The 27744-nt window shown below is 42.7% G+C and overlaps 2 protein-coding genes across 3 annotated transcripts in view; both read left to right on the forward strand.

Annotated features, from left to right (window-relative positions):
• TRABD2B (TraB domain containing 2B) overlaps nt 1-27744 on the forward strand; it is a 391553-nt gene that overhangs the window by 93271 nt on the left and 270538 nt on the right. The window lies entirely within an intron of this gene.
• LOC117881492 (diablo homolog, mitochondrial-like) lies at nt 4271-5006 on the forward strand. The gene is made up of 2 exons (XM_034778833.1): nt 4271-4422; nt 4514-5006. Exons 1-2 carry the CDS (start codon nt 4271-4273, stop codon nt 5004-5006), a joined length of 645 nt encoding a protein of 214 aa, XP_034634724.1.

Consider the following 27744-nt stretch of genomic DNA (forward strand, 5'->3'; position numbering starts at 1 on the left):
TACTTAGCAAAACACATTTTAAGGAGAAGTTAGTTAACGTCAGTTTCCAGACTGGATCCTATCATTTGACAACAAACATGCAAGAGAGATGGAAAATATATGATAAACTAATCTCCCTAAACCACGTATTTCCTAACACCAATGAGGCTCCTATCATATTAGGATTTCTTGTACATTTCCAGCCCACTTACTTATTCTACCTGCCAAGTTTTATAATATTCTAAAAAAAAATAATTGAGTACGTTTTCGTTATGAGGTTCAGAAAGCCATCAGTATGTATTGGCTTGCAGTGTTTTGAAGCATTTTGTTAATGAGGGATGGTTAGAGAAAATAATCCCACCTCTCTTAATGTTTTCTCATATTTGGACCCAAACCCAAAGCCATTTTTGACAATTCTGAAATATTTGATTAATTTTTGTTTTCACCAATGAGTTTTTACATCCCCCTCATCTCTGACTTCTGCTTCTGGGTTTGGACATGGATAAGAGCAGCAGGGCTGAAATATCATGGAATGGGCTGATTCCTGGTGTCTGTGGTCCAATCAGAAGCTGGGAGCACTGGAAATCTTGTGAGAGAATCTGTCTTAAAAAAATTAGTTGCTGGGCCTTGGGTTTTCAAACCCCAAGAGGGGTGGTTTCAATCTGGGTTCCATTATATTCAAACCACCACTGTTTGTGGGAAAGAGATGTTCCGCTCAAAATGTCCTGCTTTATCCTACCTTTAATTCTTATCCAACCCAAATCTAAACTCTGAACCCTTCAAGATGTCTCTATCACTGACATTAATACGGTACGTAAAATGTAGCAGTGCATTGCAGTGGGTTTAGTAGACAAACTAGCACATTGAAGATTTTCATCATATGTTGTAGGATTTCCAGGTTCTCTTTCATTTGACCAGTATGGTTTTCCTTTTTAGCCACAGAAATCCCACACACATATTGGCCAACTTCTATTCCCATTTATGCTGCGAGGAGAGTCTGGCCTATCTGTTCCACATATTGTTCTACTAATAGCAAAGCGAGTGATTCCTCTTGACTGAGCTCAGTCCTTAGAAACCCCACTGAGCTGCAGATTACGGCACGTCTACATTACACTCTGGATCGACAGGCAGCGATCGATCCAGCGGGGGTCGATATATCGTGTCTAGTCTAGACGCGATAAGTTGACTGCCGAGTGCTCTCCTGTCAACTCCGGTACTCCACCAGGGCAAGAGGCACAGGCGGAGTCGACGGGAGAGAGTCAGCCTTCGACTTACCGCAGTGAAGACACCGCAGTAAGTTGATCTAAGTACGTCGACTTCAGCTACGTTATTCACATAGCTGAAGTTGCATAACTTAGATCGGACTCCCCCACCCCCCTCCAGGTAAACCAGGCCTTAGTAATGGACTGGTGAGCCCAAGGTGATGGTGTTGGTTATATACTGGATGTGAACCACATTGAGCATCTAAAGAAAATCCCATATAACTTCACTTCCAATTTGCACACATAAACAAGTTAATAGCAAGCAGGAATCTTTTATAAGTCACTTTACTTTAATTGAAATATCATTTAATTGGCAATTATCTTAATTGATACACAGGGCATAAATATTGTGCTCTGGAAAGCTTCCAGGCCTCCTTTATTAGAGTATTAAGCCACAACATATGCAGATTACATTGAAATACCACTGTAGCATTTGTTGCAAGAAATCTCTCTCTCTTTCTCTCTCACTCTCTCTCTCTCTCTTTCTTTCTAATATTGGAGACAGATGTAAAATATAAGACTATATTATATATATTAGCAGAAAAATGATCATAAAGACATATTGAATATAATTGTCAACATAGTCTCTTAAATAATTTCAAATGATCCCTTCTAAGGGGTTTCTACAAGTTTTAACACTCTACTTTTGTGGAAATCGGCTTTCAAGTCAGTCAGGGTTGAGATTAGATCCAAAGATTTAAAATCCCCATAGATCAAAAGCAGATGCTCTTAGAAGACATTTCAGCCTAGACAGGCCGTCTGGGGACATTGTTACAGCGGGAAAAGACAATTTATCATTAAAACATGAAAGCCTCCGTTCAATAATAACCAGATGTATATGAAAAAAGGATGGGTGTCAGGGTCTTGATTCATTTGTCTCCCCTTAGAAATCATCTTTATCCAGTACTTAGGACCCGAGTGCGGATTCTTTGATGCCAAGACATAATATAAGGAAAACTGAAACATTTCACATTGTAAATCCTCAGCAATTGTCAAAGAAATTTTAATCATATAAAAATCCGGGGTGCCCTAGGTAAAGATAAGCAGCAATCAACTTGAGGAGAAGTCTGTGGGTTAAAATAAAGAGAGAGATGGTCTGGCAAGTGTATTCCAATGTTTTCTCCTTTTTCCATCAACTGTTCTTTCACATTCACAAAATTAAATTCAGCAATAATTCATTGCCTTGACATATAGGACCTTTCTTCTAAATACTCTAGTCGCCCCGAGCAAAAAACAAAAACAAACAAAAAAACAACCTCCGAGAGCACAACTGCCGAAGCAAAAAAAAAAAGCATTAACTAATCCTGCCTCCATGTAAAATAGGTATTATTGTACCCATTCATCTATAGGGAAACTGAGGCACTGAGGCAACAAGTGACTTGTCCACTGTCAGTGTGAGAGTCAGGTAGCAAAACCCAGGAATCCCAATTTCCCAATCCCCTGCTCTAACCACTAGAGAGCATTCACTCCACAGTAAAGTATATAGTACTGTCACATAGGAAATCCAGCTGCAGTTCCCTGTGAGTGGCAAGTAGTTTGTCCTCTTCATTCTGCATTTTAGTTTTGCTTTACATGCCTTGCTATGGGATAGCAGGTGTAATTAATGACAATATTTGTTATTAAATGTTTGAAATGCATTAGAGCAATCCTAATTCTGTGGTCTTAAACTGCAGCTTAATCGTGTCTTGGGAAGGAGTGCATCTAAGCAGTTCAAGCAGGCAACTCTTGCTTTCTAGTCTTGGCTCTGCTACTGAATAGGTCTCAGATCAATCTAGGTGAGTCTCCACTAACCCATCTGTAAAATGAATAAAAAAACTGCCTATCTCACGGGAGCACTATAATATTTTGTGGATGAAAAGTACAACATACATATTCGTATCATTGCCTCAAGAACTCTGATTTCTTATTGTGCCGGACAGAACTGGTCTGGACTTTTCCAACTAAACATTTTTTACTTGAGAAAATACTGATCAACTGAAACACAAACTGTTTGTGGGAAAGGATCTGCTTGGATGCATCGCCTGGTTTTGAAAAAAAAAAAAAAGGACAACAATGGTTACAAATTGTCAAAATGTTCCATTTTGACATTTTCAAAATGAAAAGGTTTGTTTTCTGGTTCAAAACACCCTTTTCAGTTTGAAATTTTAGTTTATTTCTACTAACAGCAACAACAAAGATTAGAAAAAAAGTCAAAATCAAAATGAAATATTTTCAAAATTATCAAAACACAACGTTCTGATTAACCAGGTCTGATTTTTTTATTCATTTATTTTTTAAATGATTGGTTCATGACAATTTGGGAGATTTCAAATGTTTGTTCCAGTTTGGGACAGGAAAAAACTAAAAATCTCAAACACTTGAAGGATGGGAAAACCACTTTCTTTTCATCTGTAGTGCTGGAGCAAAGGGCTAAGCATTGTGCCAAATTGTTTTTGCAATACAGATGCGCGATCAAGAACCTACAAGGTATGTTTGCGGGGCAGGTGCTGGACTGACTGTTCGAAGTCTGCTGGCAGGGCTGTCTCTTGTAAATTTTAATATTCAAGGAGGAACCTTGTATCCACTTCCCATCCTAGGGCACTCACGTACCCTTCCCTCACCACTCCCAACCAACCAACCAATCTGCTCGCACAGAGTCCAGGCAACCTTTATTCTTTCCAAGGGCTTGGGGGTGATTGCTTGGTTTCTATTCTCATCCCCATTTGGTGACTGGAGGTTCCTGCCCCAGGGTTATCAGAATGTGCTATTGGCTAATCTTGTCAGCAACTCAGCTGCCTCTGGGCATGGTTACCTAGCAACCCAATGTCCTGGGCTGGGCCCAATAGACCCGCACTTAGTGACTGTCCTCCCTGATTGGTCCGAAGAGCCAACAGATCACCATTTAAGCCCTGGAGCCACAGCAGCACAGTGGCTGCACAATGCATTCCACACATGCAGCTGCCCCAGACCTGCATCTTGTCCAGGCCTTGCTCCACCTCCTTGCCTGCTTTACTCCAACACTGGTCCCAAGGAGATGGTGTCTGCTGTGCATGTGTGGCTGGTGGCTCCGGGCCTGCTGCGCCCTCCTCAGACAAGATATTCCTGTTCTAGCCAGTGCTAGGAGATGCTATTTCTCAGGACTGAGTGGCTCATGGAATAAAGTGGGTTTTGGAGTAGCCTTGTGTGCAGTCCCTATTGTACAGGAAAAGCTGTTTCGGTGAACTACTTCCTGAAATGTGGGTCCTTCAGAGAAGCCATTAGAGGATCTGAGTAGAAGAGAATGGAACGATTGGAAAACATGAGCCCACTTCTCTCAGCCATGAAGCCTTGATTAGAAAGGCAGTTTTGCTGGTAACAGATGGTACTTGTACTCTTCTCTTTCAAAAAACGTATGTATTAATTGAAGCACTAACAGAGTATACAAAGGCGGATCACACACTGGTGTGTTTCTACCAGCAATATACAGATCTTCTTGGGAAAATGAATTCCAAAGAGGAGGATGCAGTATGGCAGGTGATCATAGGCGCAAGAGTTGTGCTGACTCCAAAGCAGCAAGAATTCCTGAAATTAGAATCCAGTTGGATGACTTCTTTACGTCTTTCAGAGATGGCAGCGGAAGCTGCATATCAATCAGGTGCACATCAAGCTTCAGTGACCGCTCGCAATCACATCCAGCCGGTGAAAACACAGGTACAAGAGGCAGGACAGCTATCACGGAAAGCAGAGACCATGTTAGTGGAACCTCAGACAGAAGAACTCACTAACTGCCTGCCTCTGAACTCCTGATTCCAAACTCCGAGCTCCAACCACTGGCTTGTCTCCTGACCACACCTCTGGCTCCACCCTTCAATTTTTGCTTTGACCACTAGGTCAGACTCCTGCTCCGATCCCTAGGTTGCACTGCTAACACCTTGGTGTGTGTGACAAATCTTGTCTTGTGGCTTTGGGGTGGGTGAGTCACCAGCCCATGGGAGCAGAAAGGAGTGATACACTCCCTTCCTTTCCACACTCATCAGCTCAGTCTTTGGCCGTACTGTGCCAACATCATATAGCATCCCATAATCCCTAGCGTGCCATACTGACTGTCTAGGTAGATACTTACTTATCCATGGCCAATGTAACTATAATACCCTAGCACGTGTTTAGGGAATTTCCAATGGTTCACGAGGAGCTTCACTAGAGATTATGAGAAAAATACCCAGTAGGTCTAGGGTTTAGGGAGTGTGTTTCCCTGGCTTGCTGCCCAACATGCATTCTGCCCCCATGAAGGCCTTAAATGGATTGAGGGTGCTGGTAATGATGGGCCATAGGACCCAAAAATGTACAGCGCAAGGTGTCCCATGGGGTAAAGGGGAAAGAGCCATCGGGACCGAGGAGGAAGGCCTGTATCTCCAGTAGCCAGAGCTAAGTGGCAGGGTGAGAGGAGGTAGCTGAGTGAGATAAAGGGAGGATGGGCTGTATGACTAGAAACTGCCCAGCTATGCTGAACGTTGTAGATCTGAACCAATGTTTAGGATCAGAGTAGAAACCAGAGCCCACCCTGTGTCGGACGGTTGCAAGGTTTGCTGTGTTTCAATTTCTTGTAAAGCCGTCCTGGTCCACACTCAGCCAAAAAAGCTTCAGCTACAACATTGAGAGAAGATGTCTGGTGGTTAGAAAAATTATCCAGTGAAAATAGATCCTGCCATTGCCAAGGCTGCGGTAAGACTCCTTGAAGCTTGTCAGCTTAGGAAGAATCTAGACTTGCCTGTTAACTAGAAATTGTGGAAGCTTCCAACAAGACAGTGCTGTCCATTATGCCAGTGGGGGGGGGCGGGGGGGGAAGGGCTGGGGGAGAAGCATATTCTAGGCTAACAAGAACTATTATGTTAGGAAACTGACAGCTTTCCAGAGAATGGTTTCAGCTGAATGAAGAATTTCCATCCTGGAAAAATGCAGTGATTTATATTTTTGCTTTCCCGTCTGGGTTCCTAGTGCTACATGTTTTGTGAGACGCTATCAGTCAAAATACTGAATGAATTGTAATAACATAGGTGCAAATGATTTGGGGAAGCATGGGAGGGACATTTCTCTCTCAATATTTTACTATCCCTTTGCTGTCCCTCCTCTATGCAGTTGCGGAATGGAAATGTTCTCTCTCCTGGTTCACCATACCCGGATTTTCGTAAATGGTTGCCCCTGCGATAGCTTTGCAAAATGCTACATGCAAGTATTGATGGGTAGACATACGTTTTATTGTCCTGGAGCTTCGCTGTTGGAGGAGGAGATGAAGTTCTGTGGCAAGTTCTGTGCCTCCACCAGAAATATTTATAAACAGAGCTGGACTTGAGCAGTAAAATCTGGATGCAGGTCTAGAACCCCACTACCACCACAAAGCAGTGGCGCCAATGGAGATATTTCTTGGGCAAGGGGGAGAGAGGAGGGAGGCAAATTCTGCTCCTTGCCCCCTCCCCCACTGGCAGGGACCACATTCCGGTCCCTGCTCCCCCCTCCTCCTGCAGGGACTCCAAGTCTCCCTTCCTTCATACCCACATGGTGTATGATCTGGTGCCCCCAGGAGTGCAGTTCTCAACGGAGTCTCCTGCACACTGGCGTACAGGAATAGACTCCCTCCGTTTCAGCTGGTAACACTATTTGGCCCAGTTGCTCCTCCATCTAAACAGAAGAGTGGTTGGGCCAAATTTCAGTGGCATTGCAGCCCCGCGACAAAATCTCTGACTGAAATTTGGCCTGGCCACCCACCTGTCTGTATAGAGAAGCAACTGGGTCAAATGTCAGTGGGGTTGTGACTAGCTGGAGCGATGTGCGGCACTGTTCTGGCAGCAGCCATACTAGTTTGGTATGGGACCACTGCTTAAAAAAGGTCTGGCCATGGGCCCCTCAGCTCCGCAGCCTATGGAATTTTTGTAAGTGCACAAACTTTGGACCCCCACCCTCAAGCCCCCTCTTTTTAACTCCGGCACAATGAGCCTGAGTTTTAGAAAGCAGAGCTATACTTGCACACACATTTCAATGCACATTCATGGTCATTTAGTTTTGTGTGCGTGATTGCTATAATGGTGAATGAAAATGGCTAGGCAAATGCCTAGCTAGCTATTAGCATGCATGAATATCCAATTTGCACACACATTGTAGGCAAATAAATGCGTCAGTGTTAGTGCACAAGTGTGTGTACAAAAATTCACATGGATATTGGGCCTCTATTTTTAACAATCAGCACATAAAGCGCATAAAATAAACATATTTTTACAGGCTGTTCAACCAAAGGTTTCAGTTTGGCAAACAAAAACACACAATATACTGGAAACATGAGACTTCATACATATCCGGAATATAAAATACTCTAGAGTCTTATGAGTCCGTGCTTAAATTTAGGTTTTTATTTAATTTTAGACACCCTCTAGCCTTGATTCATCCTTCTGCGGAAGGTGCGTTTAATATTCAGACTTCCACCGACAAGTATGTTCCAGGCAAGTTTTGCTCAGTGAAACAGATCTATCAAAACACCTGGTGGAAACACATTTAGTAACCAAGAATTTTCCTCCTTTCAATGTAAACGAATAGTGCAATCTGATCCCAAATGTCTCATTTCTGACATGCATTACTTAGTTTTGGTGTGTGGTCACCAGAGTTTGCTGTTTCAAAACACAAATTTGCAAGTTCAGAACTTTTGTATCTTTGTGATAGTATATTGGGTTTAGATGCACGTTTACCTCCCTTTCATGAAAGATTCCCAGCATGCTTTAATATATGTATTAATACATTAATACGTTAATATATGAGATTAATGTAAATCTCACAGCACTCCTTGGAGATAGGTAAGTATTTTCATGCCTGTTTTATACCAGGTGCACTAAGGGGATGATTACACTACTGCCATAACAGAACGGCACATGTAGACTTTTCCTACATCTGTGAAATGGGATTTTTCCATGATGTAGGTAATCCACCTACATGAGAGGTAGTAGCTAGGTTGATGGGATAATTCTTTTGAGGACTTAGCTGCATCTACACTGGGGGCTAGGTTGACCTAACTATGGAGTCAGGGCACAACATTTTTCACAACTCTGAGCAACATTGCTAGGTAGATCTAATATTTAAGTGTAGACCAGCCCCAAAGCTCATCGAAGTCCCAACCAATATTTTCCAAAGTGTTCTCTAATTTAAGTGTATCTCAATTTTTGATTCCTCAGCTTGATACTTCGGGACGATTTTCAGCAGTGCTCGACACCAACAGCTTCCTCTAACTTCAGCGAGCGTTTTAAATCTAAAATGTCTCAAGTTGGGCCTCAAAACGTATGGATGCTTTTGAAAATGTGCATGTATAGCAAGCCCAAAGCCTGGAGTCAGAATGAGTATGCAGGAATGAGAAGGATAGTCTTGTATTTAGGGCCTTAGTCTAGAACTCACGAACTCTGGGTTCAGTTCATGGCTTTGTCACAGACTTCCCGTGTGACCTTGGCCACGTCACTTAATTCCTCTTTATCTGAAATCCCACCTGTAAATTGAGGGTAATAATACTTCCTTTCTTTCTCTTGTATATTTAGACTGTAAGCTCATCAGCACTGGGACCATTTCTTACAACACTGAGCACAATGGGGCCTTGATCTTTGTCAGGGTATTTAGGCATTACTACAATACGAATTAATAATAACAACAACCCGAGAAAATGCTCATTCTGTTTCTCCTGCTGCTCCATTTCCTTCCCTACAAGTCCTTCTAAAAGTCACTGGGACTATCCCTGTATTCATTGTATTCATTCTAGACGAGGCACTTATTTTTCAGAATCTTTCTTTTCCCACTTGCTTGACTGTAAAGGCCTGGGTGATTGCAGTGGTGACATAAAATAAATGTGGTTTGCTGATAAATGTGCATAATGGTTCAAGACTACTCCAGTGAATAAACATGATTTCCCAAAGCCAACTGATGCATGAGAGTGGCCTTTGATTAAACAGGCTAAGTGCTGTATGCTACTGGTGCATGAAGCTGTTATTTATCAGCCAAAAACTTGTGCTGGGAATGAACATAATTCATTGAGCCTTAACTGGAGACCACTTGAGCTTTCCTCTCATCAGACCACTTTGTGGAAAGAAGTGTAATGGAAGCTAGAGTAAAGCCAGACAGAGCAGGGGATTGTTAGTTGGGGAGACCTGGGGAAAAATTTATCTGAAACATTTTTCTGTAGAAAATGGAGATTTGGCAACACCAAAATGTTTCGCAAATTTGGGTCAATTTCGTAAATTGTTCATTTTGGGGGAAAAAGCTAAACCAAATCAAACAAAAAAAAAAAGTTTTATTTCAAAATTTTCAAAATGAAACATTTCAGTATTTTGGTTTGAAATGGCGTTTCATTCCAAAATTGTCTTTAATTTGACTTTAGTAAAATTGAAAACATTTAAAAACGATCAAAATTAAAATGAAATATTTCAGTTTTGTCAAAGCAAAATGGTTTTTTTTTAACCTGAAATGAATTTTTTTGACTTTTTTCAAAATGGCCAGTGACCTGAAACATCTGTTATTTGCCCAACTGTAGTCCTGGCTTCTGCTCCCAGCTGTCAGGGTGAGGAAGAAGTTTGCTCTTTTCCCAATAGTCTCAAAACCACTGTGAGTAAGTTCCTTCTCACCCACTTTGTACATCCAGCTGAACACCAAGAACACAAACCAAAAGAATTTCCTGTCTTTTACATCACTTTATTTCTGTGTTCACGCAGACACGCATACGCAAGAGAAATAACTAAATTATCTAAATTCAGCCAAAGATAACTGGTCAAACCCAACCAGTTTTAAAAGGGAAGAGGAGCAAAGGCAGATATTTTTGGCAAGAGAGGTGTATATGGGAGTGTGGAATTTGTATCCAGGCATAGATGCAGTTGTGGGGATTTCTAGCCATCTGAATAACTAGCTATGCAGATCACAAGCTATGCCATGACAGCAGTCTGGTTGCCCCAGGACCACAGCATAGCCTTAGAATCATAGAAACATAAGACTGGAAGGGACCTCGATACGTCGTCTAGTCCAGTCCCCTGTGCTGAAGCAGGACTAAGTATTATCTAGACCAGTGGTCCCCAACCTTTTCCGGGGGGCGGGCGCCCAGATGACTAGCCGCCGATGACTGTGGCCGCCGGACAAACAACCACCGAAATGCCGCTGTGAAGCAACAACATCAAGAGTCATCGCCGATGAAATTCATGAAGCGGCAACATCAAGAGGCGTCGCCGCCGAAATTCGGCGGCATTTCAGCAGTAGCACTTCTTGACGTTGCCGCTTCTTGGCGGCATTTCGGCAGCTGCTTTTCCGGCGGCCAGTAGGCGGGCGCACATGGATGCCCCGGAGGGTGCCATGGTGCCCACGGGCACCACGTTGGGGACCCCTGATGTAGACCATCCCTGACAGGTGTTTCTCTACTTTGTTCTTAAAAACCTCCAATGATGGAGATGCCACAGCCTCTTTAGGTAATTTGTTCCAGTGCTTAACCACCGTATAGTTTGGAAGCTTTCCCTAATGTTTAACCTAAATCTTCCCTGCTGCAATTTAAGCCCATTACATCTTGTCCTGTCCGCAGTGGATAAGGAAAACAATTTATCACCCTCTTTTTTATAACAATCTTTTGCATACTTGGGACATAACAGTCTTCATCTCAGTTTTCTCTTCTCCAGACTAAACAAACCAAATGTTTTCAATCTTTCCTCGTCAGTCATGTTTTCTAGACCTTTAATTATTTTTGTTGATCTTCTCTGAACTTCCTCCAATTTGTCCACATCTTTCCCAAACTGTAGTGCCCAGAACTGGACACAGTAGTCCAGCTGAGGCCTTAGTTGTGCTGAGTAGAGGGGAAGAATTACTTCTCGTGTCTTGCTTACAACACTCCTGCTAATACATCCCATAATGAGGTTTGGGTTTTTGCAACGGTATTACGGTATTGACTCATATTTAGTTTGTGATTCACTATAATACCCAGATCCTTTTCTGCAGTAGGCATCCATCTGCGTTCCTGATAGGGCAGTGGGTCTAGGAATGATACAAAACATGGTGGGAATGGATGGGTGAATGAATGCCTATCACAACTCATGAAGAACTTTCCAGACTGGACAGCTGATGCGCCGTTGCAGTATCACCATCATACGACCAAGGGGATACTCTGCTGTCCTGGAAAGGGAAAGGAAAGAAAGACCTTTCATCCATCAATTCTGTTGTGCAATTTTAGCGCGTTGGGCTGTGATTATGGGAGAAAGGAGGTTTGATTGTTAGGGCACAACAGACCTTTTGGTTTTGACCACTCTGTTACTATGGAACAGCTGAGTGTTGTCAGAAAGAGGCTGAGCGGTTAATCTGGTTGAGGGAAGGGAGGGCAGGTTGGATGAGGTCAGGAAAGCTCTTTGTGGCAGGGAGATTAGCTGAGGTGGGTTGCAAGGGATTGTATGTAGCTGGAATGGGGCCAGGGTTGAGGATATCCTGGCATGTCAATGAGTTTTCCTATGCCATGTGATGAGAGGCCCAGTGAGTGAGGACAGGGAATGGGGCCAGAGGGTCTGTCCACTGTGCAGAAATGTACATCCTGTTACATCTACACCTGCGTGGCCTTAGGTGTTCTTGTTTCACTGCATAAAAACGCTCTGCTATCTCTTCTATGCCACACAGGCCAGTTTGGATCAGCCCTTGCATGAGGGCTATAACAGTGCAAGATGTGTCGGTTGGCCTTAGGGACAAGTTCTGTTCTAACATACATGGGCATGGTCCTGTATACCATGACTGCACTAATACAGCAGGAAGGATGACCCATTAGGTGAAGTCCTTGACTGGGACTCGAGCTCCAGGTTCCGTTCCCAGATCTGCCACAGACTCCCAGTGGGCAAATCATTCACTGGGTGTCTGTTTTGTAAAGTGGAGCTAACAGAAATGCTTCCTTTCTCCCACTCTCTGCGTTTAAATTGTACGTTCTTCAGGACAGGCAGTGTCTATATCTAGGGGTTTCTACAGTGTCTATAGAGTGATGGTGTCCCACTGGGTGGGGATCTATGACACTGTTTTCAGAGTAGCAGCCGTATTAGTCTGGTTTTTTTCTCTTACTTAATTGGCCTCTCAGAGTTCGTAAGACAACTCCCACCTGTTCATGCTCTCTGTATGTGTGTATATATATCTCCTCAATATATGTTCCATTCGATGCATCCGAAGAAGTGGGCTGTAGCCCACGAAAGCTTATGCTCAAATAAATTTGTTAGTCTCTAAGGTGCCACAAGTACTCCTATTGCGCTGCTGTAATACAAATCACTAACAACACTGCCACACGCCAGACCTTTGCAAGAGATAAATAGTAAAACGGTTGCATCTAAACTCCATAATGCCACCGAACAAGCCATGCAAAGGGTTTCTATTCTTTCAGATATGTCTGGCTTATTGGGGAATATAAAATTATAAAATTATATGAGCTTCTTTTGAAATATCCATGACATTTTTTTCCAGTGTAGTTTACAGTCACTGTCGCTAACATTAACAAAACATTCATGTTAGCGGCATTTCCCTGCTGAGCCCCAAAGGAAACATTATTGGAAGGGCAAGAGATTGCTGCTTTATTTTATGTTGCCAATTAGCATGTTTGCATAACTTAATGCACACCATGTCAGGCACAAATTCCAGAACGGATCAGTCTTTGAATCTGTGTTTGACTTCATGGACAAGCAGCCGTGGTTCCATGAGGCAGCAACAGCTTATACTGAAATGGCCTTCAGGGTTGGGGCTATCCATCAATGTCTTTGGGCCTGTTTTCTGTAGGGGAACCACGGTAAATGAAAATATAGAAAACTGCCTACTGAAAAGCTGACTGATCGCTGTTTGGAATGGAAGGTGGGCGATACCTCCTGTTAGGAAAAATAACTCCACCCCACGAGGAATGGCATCAAATACTTCAATATGTACATATCTCAAAAGACCATCCCTTACTGGGATCCAAACCCAGCCCCACTGCTGTGGGAATCCTTTTTGTGCAACTCCAACTTAAGTCTTTGCACTGTGTTGTCTCAGCTGCAGTGTATAAACTTCTGGTGAGGAGGAAACCACCCATGAGTGCGCTATTTCCTGCCCCGTGCACGGCAGTTTTTTTCTTTTAAGAAAACAAGCTGGGTTCTTCCAAAACTTATTTTCTGTGCTCAAAATAATTTCTCTGCCAAGTTTACCTGATCCAACTCTCAGTAAGGTCAGTGCAAGAACTCCCATTGATTTCAAGAGGGGTTGAGCGCTAAGGAATATTTTCTTGAGAATAAAGGACAAGACATTGATAAAAGTTGCCTTCGGGGGGCAATTCTGGCGGTCATTTCAGTGATAATTTCACTCTGTATTTAGTGGCCTGGCTAAAAGCTAATTACATGCAGATGTGCAAATTATTACTGAATATTTGACTCTGATTATTTCTCCTTTGCATGATGGTAGCATCTTGCAGCCCCAGTCATGGAGGATGTCCCCATTGTGCTAGGCGCTGTACAAACACAGAACAAAAAGACAGACATTCCTCAAAAAAGCTTGCAATTTTGCTGTACTCCACTTCCGCCTCTCGCCGTGGTGGGGTACAGGAGTCGACGGCAGAGCGATCAGGGATCGATTTATCGTGTAGACGTACCCGGCGGCTTCTTCACCAGGCCATCATTTTTTTCCTTCATTATTCAAATCTAGTTCAGGTCACCATCATGACATGGTAAATCCTAAAGCATAGGGGCTGGAATTAGGGGTGCTGCCACACCCCCTGTCTTGAAGTGGATTCCATTATATACAAGATTTACAGTTTGGTTCAATGGCTCCCAGCACCCCCACTATAGAAATTGTTCCAGCACCCCTGTCCTAAAGAGAATTATTTGTGCCTTGACACCTAATTGCAGAACGTTTTGAAGATTACTGGTAGGCGATTGTTCTTCAAAGCTTGTCTTGTCCATAAATGGTAGTTAGACTTAAATTTAACAAAATCCTCAATATCTGAGGATGTGCCTGTAAAAAGGAAATACTTCATTTGTAAATTTACTCCATAGAACTGTGGGTGGGTTTTATTTTATTTTATTTTATTTTATTTGTATTTGATCATATTTTACATGTGTATGTGTAGGAAATATGTAACTAATATAAATTATCTATAAATAGGCTCTATCCAAATTCCAATTTTTAATAAATACCATTTCTGGTACAAGAAAGTGTTTTATTTGGACCAACTCCTTTCTGCTGTATTGCAAATTATGAAGTGGCTTTCAGTGTCTGCTTTCTAAATGGCTGTATGTGATGAAATATCCATGCTTATACTGCCTAGTGAAAGCACAGATTTAAATATTTTCTTGATCTGGTTGTATTATTCATTACAAAATTATTTAATACCTTTAGATTTTTTTTCCTATTCACAAATGCACAAGAATATTTGCTGTTTGTAACCGTTCCCAGACCAACTTTTATGAACTCATTCTAGCCTATGGTTTCTTCGTAAACTCTTATTGATGACTTTTCCCTGTATATTGATTTGTGATTGGTGGTCTAAATCACATGATGTTGACTTTGCTCCCCAACTGGGTGACTTTAGGAACAAATAGGTGTTGGGAAGAAAAACGGCCATTCTGAAACATTGCTGAGAACAAAAGTCCTTTCACATGAATGTTCACCGGTAGTGAACAAAATGGGGTGGGAATACATTTGTGTTTGTAATAATTGACCAGCTCTACTCTTTTGCATATTATTTTTCACACAGTGGATCCAATCCTCAGTTGGTGTAAATCATCATCACTCTGAAGTCAATGGAGCTTCACATGTGTAAACCACACCCGTATCTTGTCCACTGTATATTTCCCCATTGCACAAAAGCAAAAACATTTGGGCAGTTCATTTAAGTGTTACAATTGCACTTCTTTGGTAGCAGACGTCACTCAGCCTCTTGCCTGCACCCTTCAAATATGTGCCAAAAAGGCCTGATCCAATGTCCATCAGAGTCCATGGAAGTCTTTTTATTGTCTTAAATGGCTGCTGGATCATACTCTAATTGCCTCTGTAGGCACTTAGTGATGTCTTATTGATTTATGGGAGAACTGAGTTCTGGTCATGAAATCAGTGAGGACCGGGGCTGTGAAATCTATTTCGCTCAAAGAGATGGCAGATTATGTGGCGCACCCCAGTCACTGACCCAATGCTACAGGATCCATATAAGTCCAAATCCAGTAGCTTCCTTCGCCAGCCCACTTCCAGTGGCTCCCCCTCTGCAAAAGTTTATTTTGTGGCTGGTATGATGCACCTGTATGGTGTGCTAGGGTATGAAGACTTCTTATGTGGTCCCTGTATCTGAGATCCATGGAAGAACAATACAAAGCTTCAGTGATGTGGAAAACCTTCCTTAGGCCTTCTGCCTCTGGGTAAATTTCACCCTAAATACACCCCTTGCAGCACACACCGTGAAAATATAAATAGCGACTCTATTATCTGCCCAAAGCAGAGTAGAAAGTAAAACATTCATACTGTCTGCTAGGTGGCCAGCTATGCAGGTGAAGGTCCGAGCCATTTAGCAATCTCTGCCGTGAATCTGCACTTGATTCGTCTTTGCTATATCAAAGATGCATGTGTTTTTGCTATTCTATTCATGTGCTGTTCTGACAAAGTTCTTCCAGTCTGAAGGATGGAGGAGGGGGAGAAAGCGTGGCTCTTTTTTTAATTGAATTGAATTGAATTTATTTTTTTTTAATGGCTGGGAATCAAGTTGCTCTTTCTGTAACTGGCAAGCAACAGGGCTAAGACATGCTTCGAAAAACCTATATCCCTTGGAATGCTTGGCTTTCTTTCCAGAACTGTGGCAGGACATCCTGATGCTATGAAATTACATGGAAAACAAAATCGCTAGCAAAAAAAGGGTCTCCTCTCAGTTAGGATTAGGAGCTTTATTACTGAAATGTATTTGATAAGTTAATACATTGTTAGAAATTTTATTATGGTGAAAACTAACAACGTCATTTTAGGGCTCTGTGGGATTTTGATATGAAAAATGCCAAGCTCTGGAAAGTTTTAAATAATAGGCAATTTACATTTAATAACTCACCTCCCATGACCCACAGGTACTGTGCTTGCCCTTACAACAGAAACATCTGGCTCTTCTGCTGTCCTTATTAAATAATCCCAGGGATACAGGGAGAAAAAATAGAGGGAGGGTTGAGGGGAAGGAAAAGCAAAAATAGATGAATTTGCAGCAATAGGCAGTGAATAATTCATGGACTGTCATCCAAATTACACTCTAAAAAGTCTTTTAATGAGAGTGAGAGCATGTGGACCAGCTGTTTTGCAGATGACCAGAAATTTAGGACATGCTACTTAGACAAAGATTTAATTAAGATTTAATTTTGTTAATGCTCTCCTCTTTTCTTATTGTTATAGCACACATGGCATGCATAGAGACCAATAATCATCATCATTAATAACAAAAACAACTGCAATATCATAGAATCATAGAATATCAGAGTTGGAAGGGACCTCAAGAGGTCATCTAGTCCAACCCCCTGCTCTTGATACAATAGACTATGTATATAGAGTCTCATCTAAAGCTCACTGAAGTACGAGAGGCTTTCCGGTGATTTCATTGGGCATTGAAGCAGGCCCATCGAGAAAGCTTTCGATCAAACAATAGGATCAGTTAATTTTTACCACATTCCTGTTTGTAGGGTAGTAACAATTGTATGGGCGTCTCTACACTGCCTGAAAGTTTGGACTACAGAGATGTGAAAAGCAGTGCGCACCAAAGTGCTGCACTGTAATTCCCCCGTATGGACGCTGTGGGCATGAACGGAAGAGTTCCTACTTGGCATTAATGTAAGTCCTGTTTGAAGAGGACTATGTGAATACCAACTAGGAACCTTTTCTTGGTGCCTGCAGCATCCCTATGGGTGAGTAATAGCACAGTATTTTGGTGCGTACTGCTATTTACACCCCAAACGATTGGGCAGCCATGCCCAATCCTACCCATCCTACAGCTGGGTGAAGTGAGGAACAGAGAGGCCCAATAATTAGTTGACAAAGTTAGGGTCAGAACCTAGAAACTCAGAATTTCCATCACCTCTTCTAGGCTCTAGACTCTGCCTCTTGTGTACAGCCTCTTGTTTACAGCTTGCTTTTGAAGATAAATTTTAAATAGACTTGTAAAGACTCCAGAAAAAGTTTCCTGGTGATCAAGATTTTCCTAACAAATTACCTTGATGAGTTTGCTGGGTTCATTAGCCTGATGAATGCCAAGGAAAACTTTTTAAAAGGTTTGTGTGTGTGTGTGTGTGAGAGAGAGAGAGAGAGAGAGAGAGAGAGAGAGAGAGATAATTAGGGCATATTAGACATGAGAGAGATTGGATCTTTTCTATAACTTTATTATTAATTAACATTTATATTCTTGTAGGACCTACAGGCCAACTGGACAAAGCTCCATTGTACTAAGTGATGTGAAAACACACAGTAAGAGACATTTCTGGGCCCCCACATCTTATAGCACATAACAGGTGAATAAAACAAACAGGTCAGTTAGGGTAGGGACAGTGGAGGTAGTGTAAAAAATAAAATAGGATAAGCACAATTTTTAGCCAATCCACTCACCGCCTGCCTAACTTTAACTTCCATAACTCATTGCTTCCGCTGCTGTCTTTTCCATAATAAGAACTATTTTCTATGTGTAAAAAAAGCAAAAAGAATCCATGGTTTGAGAGGGAAACCACAATGTTGAACCACAATGTATTATCTTTTGGTGAAAAGAAAAAAAATATCCTAAAGACAAGGTACCATTATATCAATACACGAATAAGACTGACAGTTTTGCATTTCCCAGTGACAAAATGGAACTTACTTCAGATTCTTGGTTTCTCAACATCTTCCCATGGTTATTGAAATCCAAACTGCCCGTCCTCGATTATTTTGTCAATAACTTACATTTATGATTAAAGAGACCCTTGGAATAGATTTTGTAATTTCAAGTAACTGAGTCCAGAATAAATTTCATCCCACAAATCTGGTATCATTTTATTTGGTAACAACTGTGTCTGTTAAACTTCTAAAACATTTTCTAAAGGGCAAAGTGGTTATTTTATTTCTGTTCTTCAGTATAGCTTGAGCCTGGAACAAACAACTCCAGACATGCACAGTATAAACATTATTATGCTAATGGGCTCTTGGTTATATTAACAGCGTGCGCGATCCAATGCCTAGTGAAGTCAATGGGAATCTTTCTGTTGACTTCACTGGGCTTTGAATCAACAGCAAAGGCAGATTCATGCATTAGATCAAAGTCGTGTTGTATAGTCTCATCTGACTCCCAGAGGAGTCAATGGATATCTTTCAATTTATTTCACTGGCCTTTGGATTAGGCCTTTAGTGTTGATCATGTAGATCACCATGGGTATTAAAACTCAAAGTAGAACTACGTAGGAAATGAAGATCATCCTAGATGTCATTGGGAAAATAAGTTTCCGTTGATTTGCCATAAAATCTCAACTTTGACTCATCACAATAATAAAATGAATGATGTGGTTTTCCATTTATATCCTTCCATTCAAGAACGGGGCACTTAGAAACATGGACCTAACTTATGTATTTACCAAATGCTGCAGGCTCTACACAGGCAAGACTCCCACTGAAGCCATTAGGAGTTTTATATCACAGCAACACGGGGGGACCTCCGCAGAAATCAGGGCCCCATTGTGTTAGGCACTGTACAAATGGAATGCCGACAGACCCCAATTGTTGGTGGGTAGGATCGAACTGGGGACCTCTGCAGCTTAGTGTATGAGCCAAAAAGTCAACTGGCCATTAGCTCAGGCTGTAGAGCAATCTCATTTTCTCTCTCTCTTTAAGTGGTCTTGGTGCCAGTAGATGGGACAGAACACCACAACCAGAAGGTGTGTGGGTTCCACAAACACCTACCAAGAAATAGCCCTTGCTCTAAAGAGCTTTACTAGACCAGGAGGAGTAGAGGAAACAGAGTCACGGAGAAGTGGAGTGACTTTCCCAGGGTCACACAACAGGTCGGTGGTGGAGCTAGGAATAAAACCCAGGTCTCTCTTCTCCCAGTTCAGTGCTGTATCCGTGGGCTAAGGATGGTATGCAATTGGTGTGCCCTTTAGTTTTTGTTACTTAGTACTGAATTTGTTATATAAGTGCCACTTGACGAGCTTTAAAAAAACCACTTTGATGTCAGTGAGGGATAGACACTTATCTAGTTTTATCCTTACAGTATCGCACACTCTGCTACATATTTTAGTGGTCGGGCTGTTTTTCTAAGCAAATGCATCTCTTAGCTGGCCTGCAGCCATATCTCTTTGGCCTGTATTTGCATCGTATCTTACAGGCTAATCAAGTTCAGGCATGTAGCCCGCTCCACTCCTGCCTTCTAGCCCCATAGAAACCAGCTCAGACTCTACTGACTACATATCCACTGTGCTGTTCATTTGCATTCCCTCCATCAACACTTTCACAGTCCGGTGGGACAGAACTATTCACAATATCCTCTGTATTTTCAGTCCTCTCCTCAGGACCTCAGAGGAGGAGAAGATTCCCTTCCCTCAGGCCTCTGTGAAACTGGCTCAGCTAACCTTGTTCCTCTCTCCCTGCTGGCATGTCCATCCTATGCCTCTTTATCGGTCTTGAGCCAATCGGCTTGGCTTGTTAGCTCACCCAGCCCACCTGCCTAATCAGCTTTCTCTGGGGTGGAGAAATGATGGGTGTCAGAGTGATCAGAGTGCATGATCACTTGGAACCTCCCTGCACTCTGTCTCAAGGCATGATCAGTCTGTGGCGGGGAGGGTATCTAGGAGAATCCAAGTTGCTATAGGAACTGCTGAAGAGGATTTCATAAGCAGTTTTTTTCCCTGTGAGTCAGCAGTGAGCCAATGACTTTGCACAGTCTTAGGAAGTGCTGTCTTACAGACGAGATGAAAATCTGAGGTACTTTCCCATTGTGGTTATTAATAATCTCTTGGCTCTTTAAGAAAGAGAATGCCATACATTTAAAAAGAAACCAGAGTGCTACAGATGTTTAATGATGAAGAGGAGGGAATATGTTAAAAGTCTGTAAATAACGGATGGAATAGAGAAGGTAGAGCAGGAATGTCTGTTCTCCCTGGCTTATAGCAGAAGAGCAGGGGGACATTCAATTAATTTAAATGGTGGGAAATTCAAAAGTGATCAAATGAAATACCTTGATGAGTCATTGAGGCCAAGAACTTAGCAAGACTCAAAAAGGAGTTGGCTATTATATGGATGTCATCTTTAAGGATAACAAACATTCCGAAGGGCTATTAAACCTTGTGCCTGTGTAACTATTGGAGATCAGGATGAAATCTATTGTGGGGGTTATATTATCTTACAGCTGCTCCTGCAGGGTTCTTACACCTTCCTTTGAAGCATCTGGGACTGACCACTGTTGGTGAGAGGAGACTAGACTACAGAAGTTGCAGGTCTGAGCCAGTCTGCAAATCCTTATGTCAGTGCTCCTGACTCTCAGTCCTAGCTCTATCCATTACATCACACTACCATCTCACCTTTCCATGGAACCACATTCAACAATAAGGAGATAACGGGAGATGTTAAGGTAGAAAAGAAAATCAACCTAACATCTGTTGCCTTTATCAGCCTGGTATTTTTTGTCAGTGGTTATTTGCTTTCTGGGCCTCAATAATTTATTGTCCATTTTCTGTCCAATAGGAGAGATGAATGAGACTAAATTCTTCGATGAACTGACCATACATTTGGAAACATCGTTTTAGTGTCAGAATGACATTTCCATATGACATTTCTGAATGAAGCTGTAACGATATGTCTTGATCGCTCGCTAGGCAAGGAAAATGCAGCCAGCCTATTTTAGAATGTTCAGGGCTGAATCTTTGTGTAGTTCAACCTTTTTAAAATATTTTTTTTAAAAACAAAAACTAAATTTATTGCTTGTGGAAGAATGTTGCATTGGCCTGGAAACGAAAAGCATTCTGTTTATCTACCGTGCAGATATGATACAGTCAGATCAGTGCAAGCAAACCCCCATGCTGCCCTCTGATGTGCTTCAACCATGTTCCATAGCAGAGGGGCGGTTAGTTGCCATATTGAGATTTTCACTGGTGCTGAAAGTCAATGGGAACTAGGGCCCAGCCCCTCAAAGTTGTTTATGCATTAGGGGAATTATGCAGCTAAATACCTTTAAGGATCTGGGCCTAGGTACCTAACTATCACTTGTGCCTTTAAAAACCTCTTTGTCTCCCTCTCTGCCAGTCTTCAGCCTCTCTGCTAGGACAGTTATCAAGGGTCCCAGCTGTGATGGAGGGGTTTTGGCCACTCATGGGGTTTTAAGAACTCATCAATTCAAATAGGCCATCGGCCAGGCATTAGACAATAACAAATTGCAGTGATTATTACAAATGGATCTGAGCCCACCTTCCAGATCAAAATGCCCCTGAACGTGGGAATGTTCAGATCCAGTTTTGAATTTTGGGGCTTATCTCCTCTTTAGTTACCCATAACCTGGGTAGATCTGAGACAGAGGCATACTGTAGTGCTGCTATATGGTAAGGTAGCATGACCTAGTGAGTAGGATATTGCACTGGGACTCAGGAGCTCTGGGTTTTATTCCTGGCTTGGTCGCTGGCCTCCTGAATGATCTTAGATGAGTCACTTCTGCTTTCTGCCTCGGTTTCCCCATCTATAAAATGGGGATAGTGATATTGACCTGCTTTGATCTCTACTGATGAAAAGAGCTAGGGCTTATTGTTATTACACCAGTATCACTCTTCTGAAACACCTTGTCTTTGTATCATGCATCATCAGGTCTGCTTGCTAGTTCCTCACTATCCCCAATGTCTGAGGTTCAACGGTGCTGTGTAGTCATCCAACAAGAAAAACTAATCCAGCAAAATACCTAAGTGAGTGTATAACTTTAAGCATAAGTAGTTCCATTTTTTTCAAAGGTACTACTCTGTTCTTAAAGTTACACATGTGCGTATGTACCCAGGCCTGCTTGGTATGGCACTCTGTCCTCCTCTAGTGGCACCTAATCCAGCTAGCGATTGATGACTTTTAGCTTATGCAGTAGAGGCCCATACACTAAGTTTCAGAGGTCCCAGGTTCGATCCCACCCACCGCCAAGCAGGGGCTGTTGACGTTACACTTATGTGTTCTACAGGGTCAAGGCCGTAGTGAACTAGTGTGTGTGTATGTGTGTGCACCACTTCGCCTTACTGACTGAAATCAGAACTGTTTGATTGCGAGTCATAGGTGCTCTACTTCGGCTATGGGAAATGTAATACTTTCACAACAGAAAGATCTGAGTTGTCTTTGCCTACTAGTTCTGTCCTAGCCATCCCCTGTTAGTTTGGAGGAGACATGGTCTGCAGTGTGGAGAAAATGCTAGGTGGTTACAGTATATTCTTTTCATATTTTGTATGCTTCAAGGGCACAATACTAAGCATTTCAAAGTGTATCATTTTTTCATCAAGGGTGAAAATCAAACAGCCATTTCAGACTGACTAGAAATTATGAGGCTTCTGGAATCTATTAAAGCATAAATGTCAAAGTAAAATTAATGCAGAGTATTTTCTGAACCTTCTTGTTTTACTCCCCAATGTCTGTCTCCCTTGTTTTGTTATCTGTGCTTTTGCACAAAGGTTGCAGAGACAGAAATCTATCCTGAAAGAGACAACAAAACTATTAACTATTTTTCCATGTCTCTGCAATGAACAGATCATATTTTTTCCATCAAGATAACCCTGCTTAGAAGAATGTTGTGGTATCTCCAAAAAAAAAAAAAAAAAAAGAGAGAGAGAAAAGAAATCAGGATACCAGAAAACCAGAACTAAATTGCTCTCCCTTCCGCCCCCTATGAATATTTTTGAATTATTCTAGTAATGCACCATAACAACAAACAACATGTTTTCTTAAGTGTAAGTAGATTTGCTGTTCGGGAAATCCATGCCAAAACTATTTCTGAACAAGCAGATGCCAGATGCCTAAACAGATCCTCAAGTGCATTAGCCATTACACATTTCACTTCCATTCAAAGGCCGGGTCTGAAGACAGAAGGCTTATTAAGTTTTACTAGGTTGTCTGAGGAGACCTTCCTTTTAGACCACCACTCTGTGGGAAATTGATTATGGCAATGCATACTAGGCCCTTCCAAAGCTCAGCATGTAACAGCTGATTTTCCTTTTAAAGCTCTCTGTATTTCCTGGCTACAGCTACAACGAAGTTCCCTCATGGAGGGCCAGATCCTCAGATGGTGTAAATCCGAGTAGCTCCATTGGCTTCCTTGCTGCTAGCCCAGTTTATATCAGCTGAGGATCTGACCTGCAGAATTCGTCTATTGCACCATTTTTAATGGCTGCTTCAGTGACAGTAAAATAGAGAGAGGAAAGAAACCAGCAAGATCTGCAGAACAAATCATACCCCTGGCACTGAAAAGGTAAAAAATAAATTCCAACTTTATTTGTAACAACTACCAGGATCCCGGCAATTCTGGGAATACAATCTGTGATACTTCCGAGGATGAATAGATTTTAGAGGTTGAATAAATTATAAGCTTTTTTTCCCTCCAGTTTCTTTCTGGATAGATTAGTTACATTTACACTGGTATCAGGGAGCACAGAATTTTGTTCTAAATTCAATCCATCAAAGAATATTGGGCCTGATTTTCATTTATGCCACGGCCCCTTCACGCCACAGTGGCAGTGTAATTTACTGCTGGAACCGTGCAAAAAGGCCTTAGCGTAAACAAGACTCTGGCCTGTTTTATACTGAACACTCTGAAGACTGGCGGGCTACTTAGTTTCCATGTGTGTGAAATACAAATGATCTGAAATTCACAGAAGTGATGGTTCTGGTTCAGGGCCATGGAGAGATTCTATCAGTGCCCATAGGTTTCCAAATTGGACTGATGCTTTAATCTATTCAAATGCCCAGAAACAATATGCTTATCAAAGAGCCAGGCTTCCAAACTTCCTGGATACACACAGCCCTGAGCTGCAAAGAGATGAAATCATCTACCAAGCTAGAAATGTGTTGAGTCCAATATGATCAGTGTAAGTCAAAACCAAGGATCACTAAAACCCAATAAAATAACATTGTGGTGCTTAGAAAATGAGCTTGGTGAGACCGCAGTTGTACCACATCCCAGCGATCAATTCAACCATCCTTAGGTTATAAAAATGTACAGTGTCATTAGAATAGGTTCCAATGGGTATGCAACCTTGTCCAGATATTGTCACATGTGCTGTTATTACCTCATTAGTTACATTATAGGATAAGCTTAATAAAATGCTGCAGGGAAATGGATTTAACAGTTTTAATAGATGGGGCAACATCTTAATTTTATTATGTTTCTTCCTATTTTGTGGCCTACAATTTCCTGGTACAGATTCTACAGTATTAGTGATAGAAATATACACTGAAGTGATACCAGCGCCTCACAATACATGTACAGTTGCACAGATGTGCAGTGAGACGTTAAAAAAAAATTGCACTGTCTTTTTAGGAGTCGAGAGACAAGGTGCGAGAGGTAATCTCTTTTATTGGACCAACTTCTGTTGGTGACAGAGAAGCTTTCGAATGTATGCAGAGCTCTCCTTTGGGTCTGGGAAATGTATTCAAGAGTGTCACCGCTAAATACAAGGTGGAGCATGTTATTTAGCATAAGTAGTTAACACATATTCCAAGATACCGTTCAAGGTGAAGTGACTCATTAACATCCCTCCAGTCATAGGCAGAAAAGGAGGCAGGGAAGGAAGATGGGGTGAGGGTTGTTAGTTGGTTACAGATTGTTGTAATAAACCATAAATCTGGTGTCTCTATTCAGTCCATGATGTTTAGTGTCCAGCAAAGTTATGAATTTAAGCTCCTAGGCTCATCTTTTGTGTTGTGCAGGTTTCCTTTGAGGACGAGGGCTGAGGGGGTCAGATACAGAGAAATCACTTTGTGAAAAGTGTTTTCCCACAGGTGATAATGGTGTTTTTGTCTTTTTTTTCATTCTCCTGTCTGAGAGCTTAGTGATTGTCTAGTTTCATCTACGTAGTTGTTATTGGGGCATTTAGTGCATTGGGTGAGGCATACCACATGTTGTGATAGGCATGTGTAGGACCCATGGATCTTAACTGGTGTATTGGGGTAGGAGTTGATCATTGTAGCAGTGGAGTGATGTCCTCAGATTTTTCATCTGTTGTTCTGGCAGGGTCTGTGCCACTTTGATTTGGTGTGCCCTGGTCTGTGGGGAACTTGCTTCTGATGATGATCTTGGAGGGGTTGTTTGAAGGCCAGAAGAGGGGGTTCAGGGTGGCTTTCTTTCAGGATGTGGTCCCCATCAAGTATGAGTTGCAGCTGTTTTATTATATCCCGTATGGATTCCAACGTGGGGTGGTAGGTGACAACGAAGGGTGTGCGGTCAGAGAGGGGTTTATTTCTTTATTGAAGCAGGTTCTCTTGGGGTATTTGTGTGGCCCTTTCCATGTTGTGATCTACTTCTCTGGTGGCGTGTCATTGTTTGGTGAGGGCTGCTCAGGGAGAGTTTCACTGCACACAGTTGGACAGTGTGAGCCCGATGTTCTGTAGAGATGTGACACAAATCCATGCAAGCCAGAGGATAGTGGATGGAATCTCCTAGCTCTGCCCCTCTGCCTGATCCCTAGGAAAGGAAGATAAAGGAACAACACTGGACAACAAAAAAGAGCACTAAGGAAGGAGGAAAGTTAACACGAGGGTCTGACTGGAGATGCTATGCAGTGCTCATCCTATTGCCACCTTCTGCCTGGTCTCAGGTCTGTGCTACAGGATTAGAACAGATCTCCTGCTAGGGCTTACCTCATCTTTTTACTCTCCTAGCTTAGACCTGTACATCCACCTCACATCTCCTGCTTAACTCATCTCACCTCCCTGTGCCCCAGCTCCAACCTGGTCTTCCATCTCCCCTTGTGCTCTTCTCTCTGGCCCAGATGTCTGCTGCAGTATTACGGGAACAGTGAGGTGAGCTGCCAATACCAGCAACAAGGGGCTCATATAAAACTTTCCCGCTTGGCTAGCGATAATACCCCAGTACCAGGTGTGCGCATGGGTTACAGATGGGCAGAATGGAAATGCTAGTCACTTTGTTTTCCCAGTTAAATGAAACCACATTCTCATAACCATATCCAAGGAAGGAGGCAGCACCACTTGGCAAACAGATGCATGTTAAGTGCCTTTGCTGGAAGCATTTAGACCAGGGATGGCCAACCTGCGGCTCCGGAGCCACATGCGGCTCTTCAGAGGTTAATATGCGGCTCCTTGTATAGGCACCGACTCCAGGGCTGGAGCTACAGGCACCAACTTTCCAATGTGCTACAGGGTGCTCACTGCTCAACCCCTGTCACTGCCCCAGGCCCTAGCCCCACTCCACTCCTTCCCCCAAGGCCTCTGCCCCTTCCCCTGAGTCTGCCATGCCCTTGCTCCTCCTTCCCCTTCCCCCCCCCCACGAGCCTCCTGCACACCACAAAACTGCTGATCGCAGCAGGCGGGAGGTGCAGGGATGGAGGGGTTAGGTGCTGCTGGCGGGTGGGAGACACTGGAGGTGGGGGGGGAGCTGATAGGGGGGCTGCTGATGTGTTACTGTGGCTCTTTGGCAATGCACATTGGTAAATTCTGGCTCCTTCTCAGGCTCACATTGGCCAGCCCTGGTTTAGACCTTGTCCCCGGAATTCACTGAGTATGGAGGGGAGCAAAGTGTCCAAGTGGGGAGCAGGTCTTCTCTTGGAATTATTCTGAAGATACCTAACATCTAGCGCAATTTTGGGCCATCCCCTCCCATTTGCTCTTTAGAAGCATTGTCATGAGTGCCAAGGAGAAGACATCCCCAGCAGGGATGTTTAAGCAAACAGTTTGTTGCAAAAATATTGGCATGGTGGCAAATCTTTGTTTCAAGTATGGTGCTCATGCCCGAGCAGCTAATGTTTTCCAAGCCCCACTTTACTTACATGAGGAGACCCCACAGACCTCAAAGCAGGTACTCACATGAGTACAGTGTGAAAAATTAAGATCTTTCAGGGAAATCAACCCCTACATTTCCCTTCTGTTTGGTGGTAACATTTACAAGGGGCATCAGGGAGCCCCGTCCAGCACAGGAACGCTCCCACGTTTCCATCTCCCCTTCACTGTCCTCAGAGGTGAGTTCTTCCCAACCTCCCATCTGGAGCATTGTTAAGGCTAAATCCAGCTGCAACAATGCAAATCCAAGTTTCATGGTTTTTAACCAGCAGGAAGCTATTTCCAACACAGCTTAGGGCTTTTTCTTAGTCATTACAAAAGTGTGAATATTACCACCCAGGAGCTCTTAGTTCCATTTTTGCTGCTAGACTCTTGCTCGGGTTTTTCCTTATCTCCTTGGGAAAGCAATGGCTTCACATTAGACCTGCAGCCGGCTACCCAATTAAACCCAAGTTCCTCGCATCCTCTCCCCAGAGGAGGGGATAGATGGGATAGAGGTCTTTTTCAGGCAGCATAGTGTATCAACAAATGATTGCTTCACGGTGGTCAAGAGAAGCAGGAGACT

The sequence above is a fragment of the Trachemys scripta genome, chromosome 8, assembly GCF_013100865.1.
Source record: "Trachemys scripta elegans isolate TJP31775 chromosome 8, CAS_Tse_1.0, whole genome shotgun sequence".
NCBI classification, from domain to species: Eukaryota; Metazoa; Chordata; order Testudines; family Emydidae; genus Trachemys; species Trachemys scripta.

Excerpts from the sequence above, each read along its gene's own strand:
- LOC117881492 (XM_034778833.1), top strand. The coding sequence starts at position 4,271 with ATGTGTGGCTGGTGGCTCCGGGCCTGCTGCGCCCTCCTCAGACAAGAT. Across the intron at positions 4,423-4,513 it reads TGTGCAGTCCCTATTGTACA|AAAACATGAGCCCACTTCTC; the intron begins GGAAAAGCTGTT and ends TGGAACGATTGG.